General features: G+C 41.6%; 1 protein-coding gene across 3 annotated transcripts; it reads left to right on the top strand.

The window, feature by feature from the left end:
• The first annotated feature begins 305 nt into the window (after nt 1-305).
• On the top strand, nt 306-23,768 carry eps15 (epidermal growth factor receptor pathway substrate 15). Of its 3 annotated transcripts, none has more exons than XM_035646859.2 (25): nt 306-412; nt 3,995-4,036; nt 4,714-4,803; nt 4,897-4,944; nt 5,056-5,151; nt 5,404-5,466; nt 5,868-5,993; nt 6,359-6,418; nt 6,936-7,178; nt 7,443-7,588; nt 8,425-8,581; nt 9,826-9,908; nt 12,454-12,526; nt 13,322-13,483; nt 13,663-13,860; nt 13,963-14,373; nt 14,593-14,667; nt 15,424-15,580; nt 15,817-15,861; nt 15,987-16,384; nt 16,887-16,956; nt 17,116-17,186; nt 17,830-17,965; nt 18,109-18,314; nt 21,474-23,768. In XM_035646859.2, exons 1-25 carry the CDS (start codon nt 386-388, stop codon nt 21,612-21,614), a joined length of 3,324 nt encoding a protein of 1,107 aa, XP_035502752.2. In that variant the 5' UTR covers nt 306-385; the 3' UTR covers nt 21,615-23,768. The 3 variants fall into 3 exon arrangements, with proteins under 3 accessions (XP_035502752.2, XP_035502750.2, XP_035502749.2); XM_035646857.2 differs by lacking the exon at nt 306-412 and adding an exon at nt 771-1,086 and having other exon boundaries at nt 16,890-16,956; XM_035646856.2 differs by lacking the exon at nt 306-412 and adding an exon at nt 774-1,086.
• The last annotated feature ends 775 nt before the right edge of the window (nt 23,769-24,543 follow it).

A 24,543-nucleotide genomic window follows, 5' to 3' on the forward strand; every position in this document is an offset into this window, starting at 1 on the left:
ACTCACCCACCATCCATCCATCCATCCATCTACCCATCCATCTATCTATCTATCTATCTATCTATCTACCCATCCATCCATCTATCTATCTACCCATCCATCCATCCATCTATCTACCCATCCATCCATCTATCTTTCTACCCATCCATCCATCCATCTATCTACCCATCCATCCATCTATCTATCTATCCATCTATCTACCCATCCATCCATCTATCTATCTATCCATCTATCTATCCATCTATGTTATAAAGTGTGCTCTCCCAGGTCCTAGTTGAGTCCTGATCCCGATCCTGGCGGTCGAGGTCCAGTGCCATGTTTTCCAGCGGCCTCTGTCTGTGTCTGGCAGCAGCGCAGCGTGAAAGCAGTGGGAAACAGAAACACTATGGCTGCCACTCTGTCTCTCACTCAGGTAACCGCTGTCTCACAACTCAAACCTAACGACCGCGAAACCGTCTGCGACCTGCGTCCGCTCCGCGCGCACACGTTACGACAGCTCTGTCCAAAGTGTGCGCCCGGAGCGGCGGTCCTCTCTCGCCCCGCGTCGCTCTCTCGGGGGAACTTCGTTGCTGCTGTGACTGGGAAAAGTTTCTGCCTGATCTCTTCGGGGACTGCGTAAGGGCGTAGCTAGTTAGCTAGCGCGCTAGCTAGCAGCTAGTGTGTGTGTGTATGTGTGTCTGTGTGTGTGTGTGTCTGTGTGTGTGTGTGTCTCTGTGTGTGTGTGTGTGTGTGTGTGTGTGTGTGTGTTGTGTCTGTGTGTGTGTGTCTGTGCGCGGTGCTCGACCGCTTCGGAGCCGCTTCATCCGACTTCAGTGGAGCCGCTCGGCCTCGCTCGTCTTCGCTTCCGTGTCGGAGAGTATTTAATACGGTTTCGTGCCGCTCAGCTGTTGTTTAGTTGTCGCCGCTGCAGGCTCGTTGTTTCTGGTCCGAGGTGTTGATTCCAGACCCCATGTGTGGCTCTGTGGTGGCTCTGCTGTCATGTTGTGCGAGTTCAGCCGTTGCTAATATGATTTTTCCCCCGTCACGCGAGTTGCAGATATGAACGTGGTGGCCTCCGCCGGGAGTCTCGCCACAGGGCTGCACGGAGTGAGTGGACCACTGGCCCCCTGACTGTGACCTCTGTGAAGTTAACCGTTAGCCTAGTGGCTGCGAGCGAAATGTCTTTTGTGTCTGTTGTCACGTCGAACGACACGATTTGTGTTTGGGATGTGCTCGTTTTGCACAGCAGCAAAGCTGTAACACCAGATCTAATAAGTAGGTTGAGGTGTCAGACTCGTTACCTGAGCCACTGCTGTCTGTCTGTCTGCCTGTCTGCCTGTCTGTCTGTCTGCCTGTCTGCCTGTCTGCCTGCCTGCCTGCCTGTCTGTCTGCCTGCCTGCCTGCCTGCCTGCCTGTCTGTCTGCCTGCCTGTCTGCCTGCCTGCCTGTCTGCCTGTCTGCCTGCCTGCCTGCCTGTCTGCCTGCCTGCCTGTCTGTCTGTCTGCCTGCCTGTCTGCCTGCCTGCCTGCCTGTCTGTCTGTCACCAGCAGCTCTGACACCTGTATCTCTTCAACAAACTGTTGACGTCTCTGAGGTGTGAGACTTAAGTGATACATTACTGTCACTGACCCACTGTCCACGGCGTGGACATGAATGGGATTTAATCACCATGGTTGGATTTCTAGTTGCAAACTCTAATGTAATGTATGTTCAGTTTTACATGGGCAAGCTGGGGAATGGTTGAGGGGTGTCGTTGTTTTATTTTTTTTCTCAGTGCTCCATTAAAGGGTCACCAGTACAATGACCACAGTGTTACAGCGTCCAACAGTTCCAGGCACACTATTGTGTATCACAGAAAGAGAAGGAAAAAAAAACTTGCATTGGCACGAGAAAGATAAGAGTGTGTGTGTGTGTGTGTGTGTGTGTGTGTGTGTGTGTGTGTGTGTGTGTGTGTGTGTGTGTGTGTGTGTGTGTGTGTGTGTGTGTGTGTGTGTGTGTGTGTGTGTGTGTGTGTGTGTGTGTGTGTGTGTGTGTGTGTGTGTGTGTGTGTGTGTGTGTGTGTCAACTGTTATCTTGTTGTAAATTGGCAGTTGACAAAGCTGACAAATAACCAAGCAGATCACGGGCCATCTTTTTCTGCTGACTCTTCTCCTTAGTCTGTAATGAGACTGACGTCCTCACAGATCTTAACGGTATACTTGCATGTCTCTGGAAATGGTGATTCCTTTCCTGTTCGGCCGAGCAGTGGACACTCAGGAAGGATATGACAGAAGCGCCAGATCAGAACATGCATTTTCATATATACTTTAAAGTAAGGTTGGGACCTTCCAATATTTTAGAGAGAAACCCAACAGTTCCTACGGTGAGTGATCACTTTGTGATAGTAGAGAGGAAAAATTCTCTTTTACCAGGGATTAATCTCTAGCAGAACCAGGATGGTGGACATCTGCCTTAACCGGCTGCGGCTGGGTTGAAAGACGAAACATGGGGGGAAAAGGAGAAACAGGGAGAAAGAAAGACAAGAAGTAACAGCTTTACGACTTGTATTCAAGCAATTTCAGGCATGTTGCTATAAAATCTTGTGATCAGTGGTTTCAAAGCACTAAGACAGCCCGAGTATAGAGAGAGGTCCATGGTCTGAGGTCATTGGTAGATAGTTAGGGTTAGGGTTAAATCACTAATCTATAAATCAAAATTTAACTCAAACATACCATTCTTGTGCAAATAATCATATAATTGATTAGCAACAGCCTTTTTTTTTTTTTTTTTTGAAATTCAGAAACAAAGGGGAGGTTCGATATTAGGTTGATAGCCGACTCCAACATTTGGGTCAAGAGTTGGCTTTTTAAGCAGAGGTCTAATTACTGCAACCTGAAAACCCTGCGGGAAGTAGACTGTTACTAAAGACAAATGGATTAGTGTTAATTAAAGGTGAAGCATCCCAGAACAGCCTTGTTGGAAAAAGGTGTAAAAGACAATGTTGGTGGTTTAGATGAAACCTTTTGTATCAGCCTGACCCATGAGTACACAGTTTGAAAAGGCTTTTCAAGGAAGCACAGAATAGCAGCGTCTTTTATATAATCATTAGTTCATGTATCTGACTTGCTCTAGAAAATTAATCTCTGCCAATTTTGATTATTGATGAATTTGTTTAAATATTTATCAAGCCAAATTAAAAAAATATCTGCTGGTCTCCACTTTCATAAATGTATTTGCTCTTCTTTTGCGTTGTACACAAAATTAGAGCCTTGCCCTCCCTGTACAGTCGGTCAGGCTTCATAAGCTTCATGTGTTCTTAACTCTCTGGAGGCAGCAGTCTTGTGTGTTTTTGACTCCAAAATGTCAATATACTATGTCAAGATGAAAAATCAAATGTTTGAAGAAATGTGCTGCTGAAAAAAGATGCCAAACATTGGCTAGGTAAAAATTTTTTTTACGTGGTTTATAAAGACAAAATGATAAGCATTCAAACATGGCTAAAATACCCCAGGACTCCTAATGGCTGATGGTTAAAACGGTTCTCTTCGCACAGAAAATCAGATGTCGCATTGTTCCACTTGTCTGAGTGGCTATCACAGTCGGTGTGTTCCCTTTTACCAAACAGATTTATTCTGGTCATTGACAAACAGTTCAGCTATTTTAGTGTCAGAAATGTCTTTGGACACGATAATGAGAAATAATTCAGAATTTTACCATATTGTCTATTATGTCTGTGTTTGACTCCTCCAACTGTTCTTTTCTTTGTTTTTGACAGATTCCTTGGCTCAGTGGATAAGACACTGACTGTAGCCAGCAAACTCTTGTTAATAATTTCAGCTTCACAGAATCTTCAGAACTGAGAAAATACTTCAGTATTATTTATTCTGTCAAAGACTTATCAAGTGTAACTTCAGGGAGTTTGTAAGTTTCATGTACAAACTTAAGCATGACCATTTGAGCAGCAGCAACTGTGGTTATAGTTTTAGAAAGAGTCAGTTCAACTGTTTCTAATGTAGAATTATTGTCTTCCTCAACAGCTGTCCAGTGGAAATCCCATCTATGACAAATTCTATCGACAGGTATGGAGATGCATCTATCCCAAAATTTTAAATTATGGTTGATTGAGCTCAGATCATTAGTATCTTTTATAAAATAGTTTCTCTCACATTGTCCAGTAATATCCTTAATTATCGAGCCTGTTACTGTAGTCATTTTAAGATGATGTGATTATATAACTTCCTGCACTGTGCTTTTAAATTGGTGTGGATTAACCCATTAAACAAGCCTTATATAAATTAACAAAAATTAGTGTTGCAGTAAAGGATGATCCCTCTTCTCTGCTATCAATTCCAGTCTCTGTGTCCAGTAAAGGAAGTAACTCTATGAATTAATAATGCTTCCCTTTGGCCAGTGTGTCAGGGGGGCTCACTTTGAGCCTCATGAAAGAGCACTAACAGATACAATACCAAGCTAATAGACTGCTGGAGAAATGGCTCTGGGCTATTTTCAGTATTGATTCAAGTGGCTTAAAACCTCTCAATCCCGCAAACAATTTTCACAGGTTCCATCTCACGTTTTAACATCATAACACTTTTGTTGAGTCAGTGTTCTGGTTAACAACATTTGACCTATGAAGAAAGCTTTGTCTCTGTTAGCAACACTGCTGTCCTACTGTTGATCAAAGATGATTTCTGAATGTTTGTATGTGTGGATTTGAATTTGGGGTTTGTGCATTAATGTCTGTGTTTGTGTCGAGGTTGATCCGACTGGCAGTGGGCGTGTGACGGCGGCAGACGCAGCTCTGTTCCTGAAGAGGTCGGGCTTGGCTGACCTGGTCCTGGGGAAGGTGAAAAACTCACATTATGACAGAAACATCACGTCTCTGCCATCTTAATTTATTTTGATGGTAATAAATGTGTACACTAATGTGTCTCCATAGATCTGGGATTTGTCAGACTCTGAACGTAAAGGTGCTCTCAGCAAACAGGTTAGGAATGCCTGGTGGAGTAATTTCATAACGGACTTGCCCCTTTTTTTGTGTTTTTAGTGTGTGAGATCCCCAGGTTTACGTCACGCACTGTTCCTCTTTTCCCCTCAGCAATTCTTCATAGCATTGCGGTTGGTAGCCTGTGCTCAAAATGGCCTGGAGGTGGCACTCAAGAGCCTTAATGTGGCTGTTCCTCCCCCCAAATTTGTAAGTGTGCAACTGTAGACTCCAATGCAGGCTCTGTCCACGCTGTAAATGCCTTTAGATAGTTACCTTAAGAAAGAGATTCATAGATTCGTTACACTCAGGAGTCCTGCCGTTTATTTCTGTTTCTCTTCATTTTACTGCAATGTTATGTTTACTGAAACATAATATTCTATAGTCAGAATCCAAATAGATGAATGCTATTGTACATTGTTTATGGCAAACTAAGATTAACTGAGGTTTGTCAATCAACAGCATGACACTAGCAGCCCGCTGTTAGCGGGAGGAGGGACTGTCGACTTACCCTGGGTTGTCAAGGTAAAGCACTGACACTTTTGTTATCTTTTTTCCTCGTGTGTCATCGTGATCTTTGTATATTTGTAATTTGCCTTGATATTTTTGTCTTCCTTCCAAAAAAGTTACCAGGCCAGTGTGCTATTTGACGCAGACAAACACACACACACACACACACACACACACACACACACACACACACACACACACACACACACACACACACACACACACACACACACACACACACACACACACACACACACACACACACTAAAAAAGGCAATGTGATTTATTTTCACAACTGACAGGCAATTCTCTGTTGTTGGAACTTTGTGGAAACACATACTTTTATTTTTTTTATTATTATTCCTCAGCCTGTAATCAACTCACATCTTTTTTATTTGTTTTGTTTTTCTTTCCAGCCTGAGGAGAAGATCAAGTTTGATTCCATCTTTGACAGTCTAGGTCCAGTAGGAGGGATGCTAACAGGAGACAAGGTTAAGCCTGTCCTGCTCAACTCCAAACTCACAGTTGACATCCTCGGCAGGGTAGGATCCTCAAACAGGACACTTTTATATTTTAATGAAAAAGTGGTAAACTAAAGCTTTTAAATAACAAGTTGACCAATAGCAATATGTTTTTAAAGAAACCAAAGTATCTCATTACAACATCCCATATTAAAGCAAAAGATGACAAATATAGATTTTGCATGTACATAAATGACAGCAAATGAAACAACACAAATCGGGAAGTTTAAAAAAAAGATGTGAAATCAAAAGCCACTGGGGTAGAAAATAAAATCAGAGAGGAAGTGAGAATCGGTCATGAGTCAGGGCTTTCAGGGACCTGTGTTGTTGTGTATATCATAGTTTTGTAATGATTCGTACTTAACAATAATGTGTCTGTGTTGAAGGTGTGGGAGCTAAGTGACCTCGACAGAGATGGCATGTTGGACAAGGATGAATTTTCTGTGGTAAGATATGATCTGATATTACAGAAAAGAAAAGAAACCACAAAAGTTAAAGTTATAGTGCAGTTAGTTTCAACTTGTGTTGTGGAGGGAGGGGTGTATCTTCTTTTCTTCTTTTTTGTGTGTGTTTTCATTGGTTGTGAAGCACTCTGTCGCATTTTTGTTTGTATGAAAAGTGTTATATAATTAAAAGACTGATTTATTTATTGTGCTGCTATCGTGCTGATATATTCATGCACCAAGTACAGCCTTGATCTTCCAAGCAACTAAATCATGTTAAGATTTTCTGGCACAAGTAGGCTCGAGGAGTAGATTTAAAAGTTTCTTGACCCATTTTTTGCTTTTGTTTATATCTGTGTTTAAATTGTAAGTACAATCTTGGAAGCTATTACAGACTGTTGAAATTGTGTTCCTAGATCTAAATGCAACAGATTCCACACATGAGGAAGAAATGTGAATAACTGCAAGATTGATTATTGGTAATTGACTTTTATCGCTGATTTGTATTACCCTATCCCAGGCCATGTATTTGGTGTACAGAGCATTGGAGGGGGAACCCGTTCCCATGTCCCTACCACCTCCCCTGGTTCCACCCTCTAAAAGGAAAAAACCCTCTGTGCCTCCCGTGATGCCACTGTTACCCTCGCCCCCCTCCGTCAAAGATAGTCGCTCCTCCCACACTGGCTCTAAGACCATGCCTCACCCTCCTAAACCCGCCCCAGCTCCTGTCCCAGCACCAACGCCAGCACCAGCTGCTGTTTCTGTGAGTACAGTCTCTCCTGTGCATGTAGTACCTGAGAAGCTTTGGATGTGTTGTTTTACTACCACGTAACTGCAACAACAAACAACTGTAATGATTTCAAACTGGCTAGTTCAGTGTGTCTTTCAAAAGAGCAAGATGAGAGAGGATGTGGAGGTAAGTGTAGTTTAAGTTAGAGTCAATATTGTGTCATGGGTTGTATTAAATTCCCACTGTAGTTATGAAGTAAATACAGTGGAGCTTAAGTCTGTTTTGTCGTCTGTGCAGTGGGCGGTGTCAGCAGCAGACAAAACCAAATCTGACGAGCTCTTCAATAAGACAGACGGTGACATGGACGGGCTGGTGTCTGGACCTGAGGTCAGAGACATCTTCCTGAAGACTGGGCTGCCCTCTGCCACGCTTGCACGTATCTGGTAATAAACGACGGCAAAGCTCCACTCTCCATCTATAAGATACTGTTCTGTAAAACACCATGTCGCTATTTTTGTTTATTGACTTTTTATTGAAAATGTATCACTCTGCCTTTACTAAATTACATTTATTCTTTAGTATACTAACATAAACTCAATTTGTATAGTATAAAATAGCAAATGTGCTTCAAAGGGGCTCAGAACCTTTATCCCTACACTTTCAGTTTGGACCCCCAAAAAAATCCTTTAACAGGACAAAAGGGGCAAAACATAAACAATTGATAAAACTGAATGTCATTTTTGACAAATGTTTTGGCATTAGGTTTGACAAATTGTATGAAATCATGTGCCGTTTTTTTATTTTCCACATTTTCCAACCATGGAAAAGAAAATGTAATTTCACCAAGGCTGGAGTTGATGAAACACATAAATATAAAACAAAAAGCATGAGTTGTACAATGACTTGGACACAAATGATATGCAACAATGCGACAAAGGAGATGTTGGTACATTGTCGATGCCTTGACCACCAGTGTCAATGTCTGGGATTAATAATCTAAAAATAATGTATGGAGTGAACAAATGGCGATTTGTTATTAGTTTTTTTCTGAACAGAACAAAGTGAAAGACACATTTTCAATGTCATTACAGTGGGTGTTGTCACATCCGACCAGCAGAATATCACATCGAATTGATTTTTATCTCCACACGGCTGATTAGCTTCTGTCCTGTTTTGACTTTGTATTGGCTTCCATCAGCCAGGCTATCACACAACAGTGTTTGCCTGAGGTGTAAATTGTTATTTCTCTTACGTAAACCGTGCCTATCCGTTATACTAGGGAGCTCTGTGACATTGGAGACATCGGGAAACTGACCCGAGAGCAGTTTGCCCTGGCGCTCCATCTAATCACTCAGAAGCTGACGAAAGGCCTGGACCCTCCACAGAGCCTCACCCCAGAGATGATCCCCCCATCAGACAGGCAAAACATCAAACAGGTGAGTCGCTCCGAGCTTTCAAGTTCGTGAAGTTAAACGTGATGATGTGCTTGATGAAGCAGAACATTTTTTGTTATGAAAAGGGAACCTGATCAGAAAGGAGAATTGATGATATTATTTGGACAGATGGCTATAGTAGTAACAATGATAAAGTGATAGTGAGACACAATAAGCTGATTAAGTGTTCAATCACTGCATGGCTTCCACAATGGAGCCTGATGCTTACACTGTAGTTGTAAATCAAATTTGATATTGATAAAAATGTATTTAATAAACAAAATGTCCTCCTGTATATACAGGTTTGCATTTTAAATAGTTTTTCCATTAAGTACAATACAAATCAGCTGTTTTCCTTGTTACTATATTACATCTTACTATATGTTATATCTACTGACTGACTTGTATATTATTTATATATCTAAACTTATTACAAATGAAGGAATCTTTGTTTGTGTGTATTACAATTTTCTATCAGATCAACTTTAAAAATGTACATCAGAAGACTTCAATTTCTTCCTGTTGTGTGTTTTGGATTATTTTTTCAGTTTGAGGCTGTGTCTTTCTTTTCCTCTATTTTCCTCTGTCTCGTCTTCACATGTTGCCCACTTCACATGTGCAGTGGGACAATCCTGAGTGAGTGTGTTAGTTTACGGACTAAGGTGCATCTAATTACTTTTAACAGGCTGCCTCTAGATGTGATTTTTTGAAATACTAGGTACTTTTTGCTGTTGTTTACTGTCAACAAATCTAAATCACATTTTACATCATTTTTTGTTCCCAAGATAATCCTTATTACCTTTTTTAAAAATTATACTTATGGGGAAGGCTGACAAGAGCAGAGGTTGGTGTTTTAAGTATTTTAGACTGCACTGAAAGCATCACATCTTTCTGTAGATCCCTCAAAACTACAAGTTTGTTTTAATCAATTTTTATTAAATCCACCCACTGTCACAACCCTTGAGCCACTGTACATCCCATTTCAGCCAACCCTGTCTCCATTTGTGACTTCACATTTAGTTTTTGTACAGTTTTTCTCTATTGTTCGTTTGTTTGTGCTGTGCCCTTTTTTATTATTACACTGTAATGTCCTACATATGCAGGATTTCTGAGTCTATACTTTCCATATGTGACAAGAGGTAATTTTTAGAGTTGACGTAGTTCACCATAGTAATAGTGTTTTACTGTATCTGTAGTAGTGAGTTTAATCGAGCTCTTGATTGTCCTCTGCCTTGCTTCCCCTCCAGAACAACATGGTAAACCTGGCTGCTGACTTCTCAGCCATCAAGGAGCTGGACTCTCTCAGCAACGAGATCGTTGAACTACAACGGTAACCTTTTGACCTTGTAATCGTTTAAAAATGGCAAACGCCATGCATATTCGTGTTGAAGCCATATTGGTGCAGGTTATAGCTCTGGTGGGGATGTATCTGAAAGAGGACTAGCATTTGTGTTTCCACCTCACTTTGTACCATGTGATATTTTTCATATAAAAACCCAGGACACCCCCATGAAGGTCTGCTCTTAAAGTATCTCTGTGACCTACACTGACCAACAGGGGGCAGCATTTCCCTCAAACTAGGAATGGATCTTCAGTGGTTGTGTGGAGTGTAGATAGGTGGTTTCTGATGGGCTGTTGGAAAGCTGAAAAACAGACACCACTTTCACATTGGAACTGCCCAAATCAATTTTGTGTATTGGGGAAAAAAAGAATGATTAACACCCGTAGCTACGGTTGGTACTTGTGAACCACACCGAGTGAGAGAGTTTCATACTGGTGTTCTAGTTTACAGAAACAAGATTATGTCACTCTCAAAGCTTCAGTGGAAATTATAAATAGACGTACGTGTTTTTGCTGCAGGGGATCGAACATAGCAGATGACCCGAAATGTATGTAGCTGCTGGTTGACAGTGTGGTCAAAGAGACACAACACACTTGGTTTTTTTTTACCTCCTCCTGACTTTTCTTCTTCTTTTAAAACACCTAGTTCAATGATTTTAACCCTGTTTATTTAACATAAAAACCATCTGCTTTTGCTCCACATCATCTTTAATACTAAAATACTTCAGTAACAGATGTTACATTTTCCTTCTCTTTTGGTAGTTATGTTCTGAGTGTAATAAGTAATATATAAGTATATATATCTTTTTGCATACCCATTTTTGTGTAATCTCAGTTTCACTAATGGGTGGTTATCAGCATCTGTTGTTGGGGATTTCATTTTAATAGCTTGAAATTTAGCTTCCCTATTCATGAAAGCTGCTTGTGAGAAGTGAGAGAGTGGGTTTTCACCCCACCCCCTACCTTTCGATACACACACACACACACACACACACACACACACACACACACACACAGATGTGTACACGCACGCACACACACACACACACACACACACACACACACACACACACACACACACACACACTCACACACTCTGAGGTAGGATGCAGAGATAAGAAAGACTGATAGAAGAAGGAACTACCGACCGACAGCGACGGATCTTAGGTCAAGAGGAACGATGATGCACATTTGTGATTGCTTCAAACTGTGGCAGCAACCTTCTGCTCAAGCTGAGGAGGTTGGTGAGGATGATGATGAAGATGGGTAAGAAGAGATCTGGTGTGAAACTCAACTTCAGTTGACTGTTGGTTTGGATGACACACTTACAAAGGGAATTATGTACTTCAATGTAAGAGGAGATCAAGAGAGCGTAAAAATAAATGTTGAAGGTTTTGTTGTTATTTATAGTCAGCAGTTAAATGAATGGCAAAGGATAAATGGTTTTTAGAGTTGATATTTTTTTATTCAGTAATACTAATTTTTACATAACAAAAACACGTGTTCTAAAATGGTACTGTTGGTTTCGCTGTACAGATGCTGTTTTTCAGAAGAGTAGTACAACATGTCTGAATGGCAAATCATAGCATTAGACAAACCTGAACAAAACATAAACATCAAACCATTAAAAGCTGTAGAGTACATTTTAGCTGTGTGCGGGGGAAAAATGGAGCAGCCTTGTGAAAATTACATGAATGGATTTTACGGGGGTCGGTTGTGCAAAATTAGAATCTCCTTTTAAAAAATGATATTGAAATACCAGTACTCAGCAGAATTTATTCTAACATGCATTCAGTTTTACTTGAAAATCTTTACACCGGGATTTGTATTTGCTGTGTTTTTCATTAATGTTTTTGCTACTTTGCCTCTACATTGTTGTACATTTATTATTTGCACATAACTGTTTTATTTGGGGGTGTTTTGGTGTCGTGCCTTTTATGAGACCGTCCCCTTTCCTCTTTTGCTGGTAGGATGAAATGGTGAAGTAGAGGAAGAGCACACATGCACCACAAACCATCAGTGTTATACTTTGGGTCCGCACCACTGCTCCCGCCCTCTCTCTATCCTCAAGGCAGCCATCTGCCTCTAACTTTCATCTCCCCAACATTTGACTGAGCAAGCACATGCTCAGTTTTTCCAACACCCACTCTCATCACGCTCTCAGAGCTGTACATCTGCAGCTTAAGACTCGCACACACTGACTCCCTTCGTATCGCATCTCTCTCACACACACACACACACACACACACACACACACACACACACACACACACACACACACACACACACACACACACACACACACACACACACACAGCTGCTGTAGCTGCTGGTGTCCAATTAGGTCTCTGCACAGTGGAGTTAGGAGTTCAGGACACCATGGTTGTTGAGGGAGAGGATATGGTGGTTGTTCAGGGGCAGGGTGAAGAAGGCTCGGTAGACAGCTGGCTGGGGCTGGGAGGACTTGGAGTGCTAGGTCTACCATCTCGTACCTTGTTGGCTAAATACTCCTGTCTGTTGTGCTGGACCCCCAGGGAGAAGAGCTCTGTGGAAGAGGAGATCAAGGAGAAGGAGGAGGCCATCAGACTGCGCAGCAGCGAAGTTCAGGTAAGGTGTCGATTTGTCTTTGATTGTCTCGGAGTGTGTGTTTCTGCCCAAGGCAGTGGACACAGAAAGAGAGTGTTTCTATGGACAGACAGAATTGATAGCATGGTTGTGTAGATGTTTAAACTGCTTTCTTGTTGTCGTCATCACTGCCTTTTATGGGAACACACATGCTTTCTGCTGCCTAAATAAAAATGTAGGTCAGACAAAACAGGAGGTTAACGCTGCGGGTAGATGCTTAATCAGTTGTTCACTGTTGTTGTGATGATTATGCTTGAGGTGAAGATCAATAATACATTTAGCCAGCAGTGTCCCTTCAGAAACAATTACTGAGAGGCTGTTGTTCTTACTTGGGTGTGTCCGACTCCTCTGAGCCTGATAAATGGGCTCTATTTTGGGAGGGGCCAGTCTGCTCTGCTCTACTTATGGGAATTCAGTGAGGTGTCAATGTGTGATCGTTGGTCTCAAGGGAGTCCCGTGCTGATTTAGTAAAATTTCTTAGCTGCACTGCAGGGTTGCTTCGAGCAGTTTTGTCTTATACTGTAATGTGTTCCTGGATATTAGATATTGTATGCTTTGTTAGACGTTGTGCTCAGACTTTACACTATAGCTTCCTCTACCTTTTGAGAATTTATTTGTTGCTGTTGCTCAGTCACAAGTTTGTGTTGTATATAAGGTCACTAATTAATGTTATGCTTCCCAACCTTTCTCAGTTTCTCTCTTTTTCCATCTGTCTGATTTGTCTATGGAAGGACATGTGCCTACTTCCGTGTCTTCACTTTGCATCTGCCTCTACAGGACCTACAAGATGAGGTGGCGAGGGAGAGTGAGGAGCTGCAGCGGCTCCAGACTCAGCGTCAGAGGGTCCAGGAGATGTTGGAGGAGCTGGACCAACAGAAGTGCTCCCTGGAGGAGCAGCTGACTCACATTCGCCAACAGACCACCCAGGAGACACAACTGGTACGTTTGTCAGGTTAACCTTTAATGGCAAACTCATTTCTGTCATTACCGGAAAGCTATGTAATTAAAGAAAAGTCTAAAAACTGCCAAAGAACATTCAGTTTTATTTCAATCATGTGACTCCATTCTGCTGAGCCATATGACCACCAGCTCATTCATAACGGTTATGTGTATCACAGATCTCATCGCTGCAGTCGGAGCATGAGGAGCAGGAACAGAGGATCTGTGAGTATGAGGAGGAGCTTGTCCAGGCCCGAGAGGAGCTCCTCGCTCTCCAGGAGGAGAGCAGGAGGCTGCAGGAGAAAGTCCAGGCGGCTCAGGAGCAGCTCACACCTCTGCAAGATTCTGTGCGAGACTCTTTCTTACAAGTTGCACAGGTTGGTTTCCCCGCAGAAAATATTACCTGTGTTTAATTTTTCTTGACGTTATTTATATATATTATATTCTTTGAACCTCTCCATATCTGTCTGCCCTCTTAGGTTCAACAGAAACTGAACGACCTTCAAGTGGAGGAGAGGTCAGTGACTGCCCAGCTCAGCTGGAAGAGAGCCCTGGAGGACAGCTCTCCTGTGATGGTCAACGGATCAGCGGGCAACACAGCAGTGCAGCACCAGGGCGACCTCTTCCAGGAGGACCAGCCGAAAGAGCTGAAGGAGGATGAAGCAGCTGCTGTCTGCAGCCTTCAGAAAGAACATTCGGACCAAAAAGAGAAAGGAGTGAATGAGAATGAAGAGGAGGAGGAGGACGAGAAGGAGGACGAGAGTCCAAATACTCAAGAGGAGGAAAAGCCGAAACCTAATGCCTTGGATGATCTCTATAGTAGTCTAGTCTCCACTGATATGTACAATAGTCTGTCAACCTTGGCCAAACCACGGGAGAACACTGTCAGGGTAAGGAATACACTATAGAATAGAAAGAAAATAGTGTAACTACTACAATTGTGGAGTGCAATTGTTTTTTTTTTGGTTTTTGACAGCAATTTAGCACCCACCAAGCATGCAGGGGCGGCGGACTATTTATATTTAGTTTATAAATTTTGGTATGAAAACGAGAATTGTAATATGATTTGTACATTTTCATCTGTTCTTGTTGTCCTCTTGTGTCTCCAGGAACACACTAGCCACAACGTTTCCTCAGAAGTTGCCCATGATGCCGAAAAATCATCTAACGAGAGCCCACTAAAGGTAAAGACCCCGACTTACTTGAGTGTAAATGTCTGTTCCTGTCTTCCTGAATTTTTGTGGGATTGTCATTTGGCCAAGTAAATTCTCTAAAACTCATTTTACACCAAGGACCTTGTTGTTGTACGTGGGGTGAAAACCGTACTCATGTTGTGCATGATGCGCAGTCGAGGTGCAACAGTGCCTGAGTGAGAGGTACACAGAGGGCGAACTGCAGGTGCTTTTCTGGCGAGAACTGCACGTCCCTCGCAGGAAAGCGCACAGCGACATCTGTAACCGAAACTATGAGCAAGTCTGGCTGCCTGCGAGGATGGTAGAAACGTGGTGGAATCTCTCCCCTCGCTGCACACAGAGTTCTGCACAAAGCTCTACAAGCAACCTGATAAAAAAATTGAGAGAATATAAAATAAATAGTAATAATCAGTAGAAATACTATATAAAATACTGTTGTTGTTTTTGTGGTTCCCACTAACGGTAGGTATCTGCATATGTTGCAATGATTCACATACGAGGTGAAAATCATACCAGCCGTGCTGTTGCAGCTGCTACCGAATGTGTTTTGCTAAATGTCACAATGTGCACTGACCTCAGTACATTTGTAATTGTCTCAAAAAGCACATTATGGATCCAAGGGGATCCAACCTGAACCTTTAGAGGGTTTACTAACATATTAATTGAAATGTATGGTGAGGAGACAATGTTCCTGTTATTGACTGCGTTGTGCAGGACATTCATTAGAGCCCTGTCACCATTCAACAGGTGGAATCAGCAGACCACGAGAACAAACAGGAGCAGGAGCCAGCAGAGTCCCAAGAACCCACGACCTCTGCGTTACCAGGCGGCCCAATGCCGCCGCAGACCAGCCCCCCCTCCCTGCCTGAGATGGACTTCTTCCATTCGGACCCCTTCACAGACCGTAAGTTCCCACAATCATTTTAACTGAAGTTAACAGTGTCAAGCTTCATGCTGAGGTTTGACCTGTCTGGTAAAGACCTACTCCTTCAAATGTATTTATGTTACAGATTCAGCCCTAATTATAGTACATTCCAAAGGGTTGTAGTTAGTCTGAATGTTGTTATTCAATATTCAAGTTATAATCACAGTTGTGTGCTCAAAGTTTTGAAAATGTCAACATTGACTTTTCCTTCGTAGACGATCCATTCAAAGAAGATCCATTTGCAAAAGCAGATGTTGCAGGTAAAGTCTCAATATTAATTCTTTAAATTCTCACACCCCTCTTGAAAAAGATTAAGGGAAGAAGAACTAAACTCTCTATTTTCAAATGTTCATGTTCTGTATCTGTTGCCGTCTGGTTTAATCAGATCCATTTGGAGGAGATCCATTTAAAGGGACGGATCCCTTTGCCGCAGACACTTTCTTCACACAGACCTCCAGCGCCCCCTTTTCCTCAGAGGACCCTTTCTCTGCCTCAGCTGACCCGTTCGGTACCACCACTGGCATGCCAGAACCAGACCTGTTCGCTGCCAAGCTGAACAATGCAGCGTCTGCACCAGCAGCAGGCCTCGACCCCTTCATCTCCAAACCTACCAATCCAGCTTCAGCAGCCAAGGATCCATTCATCACCACACGAAACAACATGGCAGAGTCTGACCAATTCACAGGCCAAGTCAGCGCTGCAGCAGAGGCGGATCCTTTCGGTTCTCAGGACGGAGGGACGGATCCGTTCAGCTGCTCGCCGGTCAACTCTGATCTGGCGGTGGTGAGTAGCTCTCCTGTAAAACCTGGTCACGATGTACTTGCATCAAATTTATCTGGGCTCATTAGGCTCTAATGTAACAAATGTGAATATGATGCAGATAAAGATTTTTGTAGAAAATCCAGCCAAACTCTTGATATCATACAAATACACTTGAATTTATATTGTGAATGATGGACCAGTGTGTAGGATTTAGGAGGATGTAATGGCAGAAATGGAATATCATTTTCAAATTTATGATTTCATTGGTGTATAATCACCACACACTTGACGAGGCGGGGGTGAGGGGAGGGAAAGAAGTATTCAGTTTGTTGCAATCTGCGACCTCATTCACTATTATATGTCACTAAATCTGTCACACTGTTCTTTTAAATCATTGAGTTTCAGACTGTTCAGTGTTATTAAAGTGACAGGAAGTAAAAGAAAAGAAAAAAAAATAAGGGAATTAGTAGAGATTTGAATGTGTTGGTTTTATATCTGTATGTTCATGATGATGTGTTTTTAGAAGGACACTGCAGCGGCCAATGATCCTTTTGCTCCGGGCGGTACAGCAGTGAGCTCCAGCTCAGATCCAGGTATGAATTGTGGCATGGCGCCATCCTCTGGGGCTTGAGGTTACTGCAGCTTTTCAAAATAAAAAACAAACATAATTATACACTGAACATTATAAAGTATTTACAGTTTCCAGTTTGCCAATTTCACACCCTCATTTACCTTGCGCTCACTTGTTTCAGATCCATTCGCTGCCATGTTTGGTAGCGAGTCATTTGGAGGGGGCTTCGCAGATTTCAGTGCCTTGTCTAAGGTAATTTTCAGGTCATGTCCTCCACTTCACACACACAGTGCTGAAATGACTCAGTATGGGGTTGAAACACTGTGAATATCAAGTCATAAATAGTGGCTGTTGGTGAAGTCATTGAAAATAGAAATCGGCAAACTCACTTCTGCAGTACAAACGGAAACATGAATTGACTTGAGCTGGAGGACCGTTAGTGAGTTGAGTGAGTGTGTTGTGTTTTTCGTGAGGAAACCAGTTCTTCTGTTCTTCCCCTTGGTGTAGTTTCTTTCTCTGAACTCATCATTCATTTCAGAAAATATGTCACGTGTAATATTTTAAATGATTGGAAATGCAACAGCAGTGTATGTCAGGTGTGCTCTGCAAAACGCTGCATGTAATAACTTTTTATGCAGTAGTATCAGGTACTTAGTTTTACATCGTATTTCTTAAACCCGGAGTCTCCGTAAATATGCACTTACCTAAGTGACATCATATGCTCACCACTGCTGTGATTTCCCCTTAAATCTAAAGTAGAATATCATTGTGATTTTCTTTTTCTTCCAAATGTAAATATGAAAGTCAAACTTTTTAGCTTGTTTTTAAAAAAACATAATAAATACATAAAAATAAATAAACCGAAGCTTGATTTGGTGTGAACCTTCTGTTTCAGTCGAACGGCGCTGACCAATTTGGCATCAATAATAAGAACCTGTTCCAGGAAGACAGTCCGTCTACCTGCCCTGACGTGCCCCCTGCTCTGCCCCCGAAAACGGGTACGCCAACTAGACCTCCACCTCCACCTCCAGGTCAGCACATGTTCATTTTACTTTGTGCATGCTCATGGACTGTTGTCAACTAAGCTCTCGCTATTAGACATTTGGGACCGCGTTGGTAATTTGCAGTAAAACCAGCCTGTGTTCGTCTGACCGTCTGTCTGTCGCCCGTCCAGGTAAGAAATCCTCCATCTCCAGAACCGAGTCCTCTGACTCCTTCCAGCGACGAGGGCACTTCCTCCCACCGCCTGCAGGAGAATTCTCCTCCCCCTCCTCCTCGCCCTCCCTGCCTGCCAAGGATCCTTTAGCCGACCCCTTCGCCCCCTCCTCCCCTCCTCGTCACAACGTACGGGAAGCTGACCGATTTGCCAGCTTTGACAAAGTGAGCACCTCCCTCTCACCCTCTCCCTCACCTCCACCTGACTGAATAGACATCCCCTCTTCTCTTTTTTTCTTCCTGTTAATAAATCATACATCTAGTTGTTCACTAAGGTTACAACCACCAAGCACAGCACGCCAGCTTTATAAATCACTGCATCCATTGCCAGTCAAAAGTCCCAAAGAAGTGAACTAAGTAAAGTGTCATATAGAAGCACAGTTTCTTCATACTACATTTATGTTTATTTGATAATTTCATTTTGTTGAAGAAAGCTGACACAAGGTATTAAATCTACTTTTTGAGTTTGTTGTTCTTGCATCCCGTCTGCTGCTGGTGTATAGTGTAACCTTTTATAATTAATTGTTATATTTCCCTGCATTCTAAAAACTCTTTATAATTAAAAATTATATTTTTGTTACTGATTAATATTGGGGTTGCACTTAATTTAAGCGGTTGTGTCTTAATTTATGAAGAAATGTACAGAAATGTCAGCATACCAATTATAGATGCAGAAATAAATCAACACTGTAACATATTTGTTTTAAAGGTTCTGGCACAGGTTAATTAGACATGGCTGCACTTAATGAAACCAAGTCCGTCTCACTGGCTGGCAGTGAATGGAGAGAAGAGAGGCTGCTTGTGTTTGGTTTTTATCACCATCCCAACTCTGCACACTGACTCGACCTCCTGTGCATGTGTAGAAACAGTGTTATACCAAAATATTATCCTAAAAAAGTAATTTCTTCCCATATATTATGCACCTTTTAACTTTGAAATGGCAACTCAGGTGAATTTTAAATTGTTAGCATTATAAACTAGATATTCTGCGTGCGACCAGTGACTGCGAGGTATTACCTCAGCTGATCTTGACTGAGAAGATCCAAAGTAGTGCCTGCTGCATCACAAGTGGTGCACAGTTTAAAAAGTAGAATTCTCGTGAAGCTATCACTTGTAAAATTGTGGCGACTAAACCAGACCACAGATATATTTTTGTGAGAATGCTGTATTTAAAAAGATTGCTCTCATAAGTAACTGTGTAATTATGATAATGGCTATGTTGTTAATGGAGAGGAACAAGGAAACGGCAGTCTATATATGTGAATCTAATTAAAAAAGAAGAAAGCTCAGGTGTTGGAAGATTAGTCATTGTCCATTAATCTGAAACATGGGTCAAATCGCTGTTTTTATATCAGGAAAGTATTGGTCGCTGTTCCTCTCGGCTCTTCTTTTATTAATGCTGCATAGAAATGCATAGTCACTCTGTGGATTTTGGATAGAGGACTATTATTACGACAGTGACAGTGTTGGTTCTAGGGCCTCTCCCTTAACATGACCACACCCGCATGTTCCTGTTCGACCCTGACCTGCACTAACCATTTGTTTGACTGGCTGCTCTCTCATTCACTCACACCACCGTCTTCGCTAATCCTCAAGTAGTGTTGATGTTTTGTTCCTTCGCACATGCTGTTGTCGATTTATCAACGCACCCCTCTCTCACCCCTCTGTTCATTCATTCATCACTTCATCCCTTCATTTAGCAGTTCATTCAGCCCTTGCCCGGCCATCGGTGTGTTGTGGAGAAACAGATCACCAGTATTTTCTGTGTGTGTGTGAGAGAGTGTGTGCGTCTTTACACCTCTGTTAAAGAAGTTAAATAAAGATTTAAATCAAGGGCACAATCTCTGGCTTCTATGTGCATCCATGACATCACTTTCTGCAAATGCTTGAGCTTGAAACAACCAGATCTTTTCATTTTTAGTTAATTCATCACAAATGTGACCATAGTTAAACTGAGATATTTAGCGACCATTTTCCAAAGCCTGCTGTAAATTTCAGATTATCTCCTCCTTTCTAAAAAGCCTTCGTTTTTCAGTTCTGTAATTTCTGTCACTTCGACAGTGACACAGATGTTATTACTCCTGATAGATTAATTTCAACCGAAACATATGAAAGTGTATATCTTTATTTGTATCTTTTTTTCTGTGTGAAACACATACGGACAAAAATGCTTTCAATAATCTAAAACTGCTTTGGAAAATGGTTGTCAGTAATATAAATGTAGAGCATTTGCACCAAATGTGTTAAAACCCCCAGCATTGTCTTGAATCCTGTAAAAACAACTATAAAGTAACTATAAAGTTAAGAAGTTTAAGATAAAAATGTCCAGATAATAAACATGTGCAGGGTTTCCTGATATATTCATAGTCATACAAAGCATCATGTCTCTTGCCAAGTGCGTTATTAATCTCCGATTTCATTCTTCACATAGTGATAACTGCATCTTCTCTGCTAATTCCTTCACGTTTCTCTTAGATGTTGTCATCATGCATGTTCCTCGTTCTGCACCCTGAACTCGTCAACTCCTGCTCATAAACGTTGCCTCCTTTCCTTTGCACGGTTGAATGCGCACTAGATGATCTGCGATGCCTTTGTCTGTTGTGTAACCAGCGTAGTGTGAGTTCCCTCTCGTCGTTGTAATGAACCTTTTTAAAGGGATATGATGTTGCTCACATGACTCTCATTTATCCTCAGTCGAGATTCCAGCTTTTTCCACGTCCCTCCCCAGTGAAATGGATTTTAATGGCTTTTATCTTTTATTCATTCAAATTAAAAACCATTCAAATCCATTTTTATTTTGCATCAAATGGAGTTTTGCATTTTGTGTCAGTCGTAGTTCTGGTCACTGACGACTTACTAGTTAATTAATAACAAATTGGAGTTAATCACACTAGTGTTTCACCTGCAGATCAAAATGTCTGAAGGGTTTATAAAAAATGTCAGTCCAGGATGTGACACTTAAATGTCTGTTCATTTATTAAAACAGACCCTTTTATAGCCATTTTATAATTTTCCTACAGTCAACATAAATATTTCCGTCATTAGCCAGAAGGTGTTTTTTTTATATAATACAATTAGCTTTTAGCAGTTGCTTAATGAAACTCATCAGGCTGTTGTAGTGTACGTTGTAATATCCAAATAGTGTTGCTATTAGGAGTTATGTGTTATCAATAGGCTCTAAGAGCAAGTTTTTCAGCTTAATTTTGTTAACTGCGTACATCTGTTTGTGTTTGTGTGTCTGCTTCCTTTGCATCTGTGTTTTGTCTTCCCCTCGTGTGTGTGTGTGTGTGTGTGTGTGTGTGTGTGTGTTTTTTCATGGAGCAGTATCCGACAGAGGAAGACATGATAGAGTGGGCAAAGCGCGAGAGCGAACGAGAGGAAAAGGAGCGACTTGCAAGGCTCACCCAGCAGGAACAAGAGGACCTGGAGCTGGCCATCGCACTCAGCAAGTCTGAACTCTCCTGAGGAGCTGGTCAGACCCATCCTCCCCTCCCCTACCCTCCTCCACTGGCCCGGCACAGCACAGCACAGCACAGCCTGGCCCAGCCCGGAAAAGCACCAAAGCAAAGTGGGGACTGTACAGGACTGATTCAGCAACACCTGCTGACCCCATGAAGAGACCTTCGTAGAATGAATCCCTCTCTGAATTCTTCTGCACCCAACTCCCTCCCTCCCTTACTCCCCCCTGAGACTGTTCACTGTGCACCGGCCTTGCAGTGTCGTGTTGTTCCATCCTGTTGGTCTCTGTGGTTTTTCGTGTGGAGGAGCGGACCAAGAAAAGGAGCGCACGGATGGTTTTAAATGAAATGCAGTGAACAAGGATGTCGAGGTTGTGGAAGTGTTGAGAGCATCGTGCTCTGTTGACTCAAACACCAGGCTACAAATGCCACATTGACTCCCCAGAATGTAATTTATTTAAAACTAGACTGAAATGACCTTTATCATGAGTCGTCTTTATCCACTAAGTAAAAAAAACGTTACTAGTCATTATTAAACCACAGCTCTTATATCTTATGAACTCGTGCTGTAACGAAACCTCAGCATGTATCTTTAATATCTTATGAAGAGGGCGACGTTGGCAGAGGGCCTGTGAGATTTTTTTTTCTCACTTCTCACCATTTAACATTTCTACATGTTTAACTGGAAGTTACTTGTCCTCAGATATGTGAAATACAAAATTATACTAAAAAGGAACAAATCACATCACAGCTGCCACATTTAGCTACTTTATAATTTCTTTAAAATGTAAGTGTGCAAAGCTTTGCATCTGTGCTGTCTATTTTTTGGGAGAAACTGAAAGGAGTGAAGCCCCATCCATTACATGTAAAAACTAAATATTCATTAGCATTCATTTTCAAGGCACACTACAACAATGCAATGCGCCTTTTTTTTTTTTTTTACCTTCAGCTTTATTTAATCACCTGAATAATTTTTTTCTGTTTATTTAGTGTCTGAAGTGTTTTACAAAAAGTTGCTTGAGATTTGCTGAAATGTGGCTGCGAAAGCGCCGAGTTCGGACATGAAGAAAAGTAGATGAGCTTGGAAATGTAATCTGGGCTTTCATCGATGAATGTATTTGTGTTTGAGCAGATGGTAAACCCCACGTAACCTTCGCCCTTTACTCACATGTTAAATGAAGAGTGTTAATCCGGACATGATCCGCACAGAGAACCTGGTTCTCTGGTTTGTCTCCTCTGTCTTCCTCACTGAAGTCGCATCTGCATGGATGCTGGTCGGGCAACTCCTTTTTAAAAAAATAATTTATGAAGACGTGTGTCAAAAACGTCATACCAGTGCTGGTGCTTCTTTTGTTATAGCCTGGACTTGTTTTAGTTTTCCTCTCTGACGAGCTAACCGGGTTCAAAGTGTTACACACAGTCAGTAAGAGTCGGTTGATTAGTGCGAGTGGTTTTCTGTGAACCTCTTCTGTGTGTGCGCTGCAGCCTCTGTGTGTTTGACTTGCAAAAAGGTCGCTGGGAATAAAAGCTCACGTTGCACTGCCTCCCTCATAGCAGGGGGCCGGCAAGTGATGCTTCTCCTTGTGTGGGGTAATTTTGTCGTTTCTCCCGGAAAATGAACCAAGATATTTAAAAAACACTTGAACGCTAAACTGTGACAGAAGTTTTCTGACAAGGGAAAGCTTGACCGAGCTGAGGTTTTCATTTTTCCATTTTCTCTGCTAATATCTGACCAAACGGTGCACGACACTTTGGACGCATCTCTTGCTATTCTGAACTTCTTTTTTCATGTTTTCATTTAGTGAGCAGTGTCCTCTTCTCGTGTCTGGTTGATGCAGCACTTTGTGAGGAGTGCTGTATCTCATATATTGCAGTCCACATTTACACCAGAGAACCAGAGTACGCCCGTCTTCACTGCTTCGCCGCTTGTCTCTTGCATTTGAAGGCCTCCAGACACATCAATGTCATTTGTACAGACTCCTTGAATTTTACAAATTAAGAACCACTTATGTTTTCTAGGCGTACTCATAAAGGCTTTTTAAAACTCAAGCTAATTGTATTTTATTTTGTATTTTCTAACGTGTAATAAAAATCATTATTGGGAGTTTTGGCCAGAATATATAATGCATTTAATTGAAAAAGAATAAATATTAAACATGTAGTTTTGCAGTTTGTTGTTTTTTTTTCCAGATTGATACACGAAATATTCAAACACTTTACATTTATCATTTATGAGAGCACCATAACAAAATAATGGATTTACGAAATTTCTTACTTAAAAATTTCATCAAAAGAAGACTCCGCCAAGTTTTTCCCTGTAGAGAGAGATAAACAATTATATTTTTTGATTTCATTCGAGTCATTATTTAAAATTGGCCTTGTTTTTAAAGCCTAGACTACAAACTTGGGTAAAGTAGTCTGGAAGACATCTTCCGGAGAGAGTCTCGGTGAGTGGCATTGTGGGAAAGTTCAGAATTCAGTGCTTTGGGGGTTTAATTGTATTTTAAAGCGAAAGGTCAGGATATCTTTATGTTAACAGCATAAGGGATTATATTATTATTAAATTAAATTATTTAGTCTAAAAATGTCTGGACATTGCAATGTTATAGTCAGATATGTATGTTTTCATGCAGAATTAAAAAATGGTTAATTCATTATAAAATACCTTGGATACAGCCTCTTTCACAATGAACACATGAATGATTTGTAATTGTTATTATACTTTTCGTGATAGATAATTTTTGTTGAAATAGTTTCAGGGTTTATTCTTTCCTTGGAAGCAGCAGCTGACACAACGTCTTACCACAACGTCCATTTAGTAGCTGCTCGGGGCCTTTTAATTAAATCACATGATCGGTTGCTGAAGAACTGTTTCATCCATGTTGTCTCATATTTTCATCTTAAAAATATGTGTAACTGATGAAAGATATAGTATC

The sequence above is a fragment of the Scophthalmus maximus genome, chromosome 13 (assembly GCF_022379125.1).
Source record: "Scophthalmus maximus strain ysfricsl-2021 chromosome 13, ASM2237912v1, whole genome shotgun sequence".
Classification (NCBI taxonomy): domain Eukaryota; kingdom Metazoa; phylum Chordata; class Actinopteri; order Pleuronectiformes; family Scophthalmidae; genus Scophthalmus; species Scophthalmus maximus.

Excerpts from the sequence above, each read along its gene's own strand:
- eps15 (XM_035646856.2), top strand. The coding sequence starts at position 1,039 with ATGAACGTGGTGGCCTCCGCCGGGAGTCTCGCCACAGGGCTGCACGGA. Across the intron at positions 12,527-13,321 it reads TGCGCAGCAGCGAAGTTCAG|GACCTACAAGATGAGGTGGC; the intron begins GTAAGGTGTCGA and ends CTGCCTCTACAG. Across the intron at positions 17,187-17,829 it reads ATTTCAGTGCCTTGTCTAAG|TCGAACGGCGCTGACCAATT; the intron begins GTAATTTTCAGG and ends CTTCTGTTTCAG.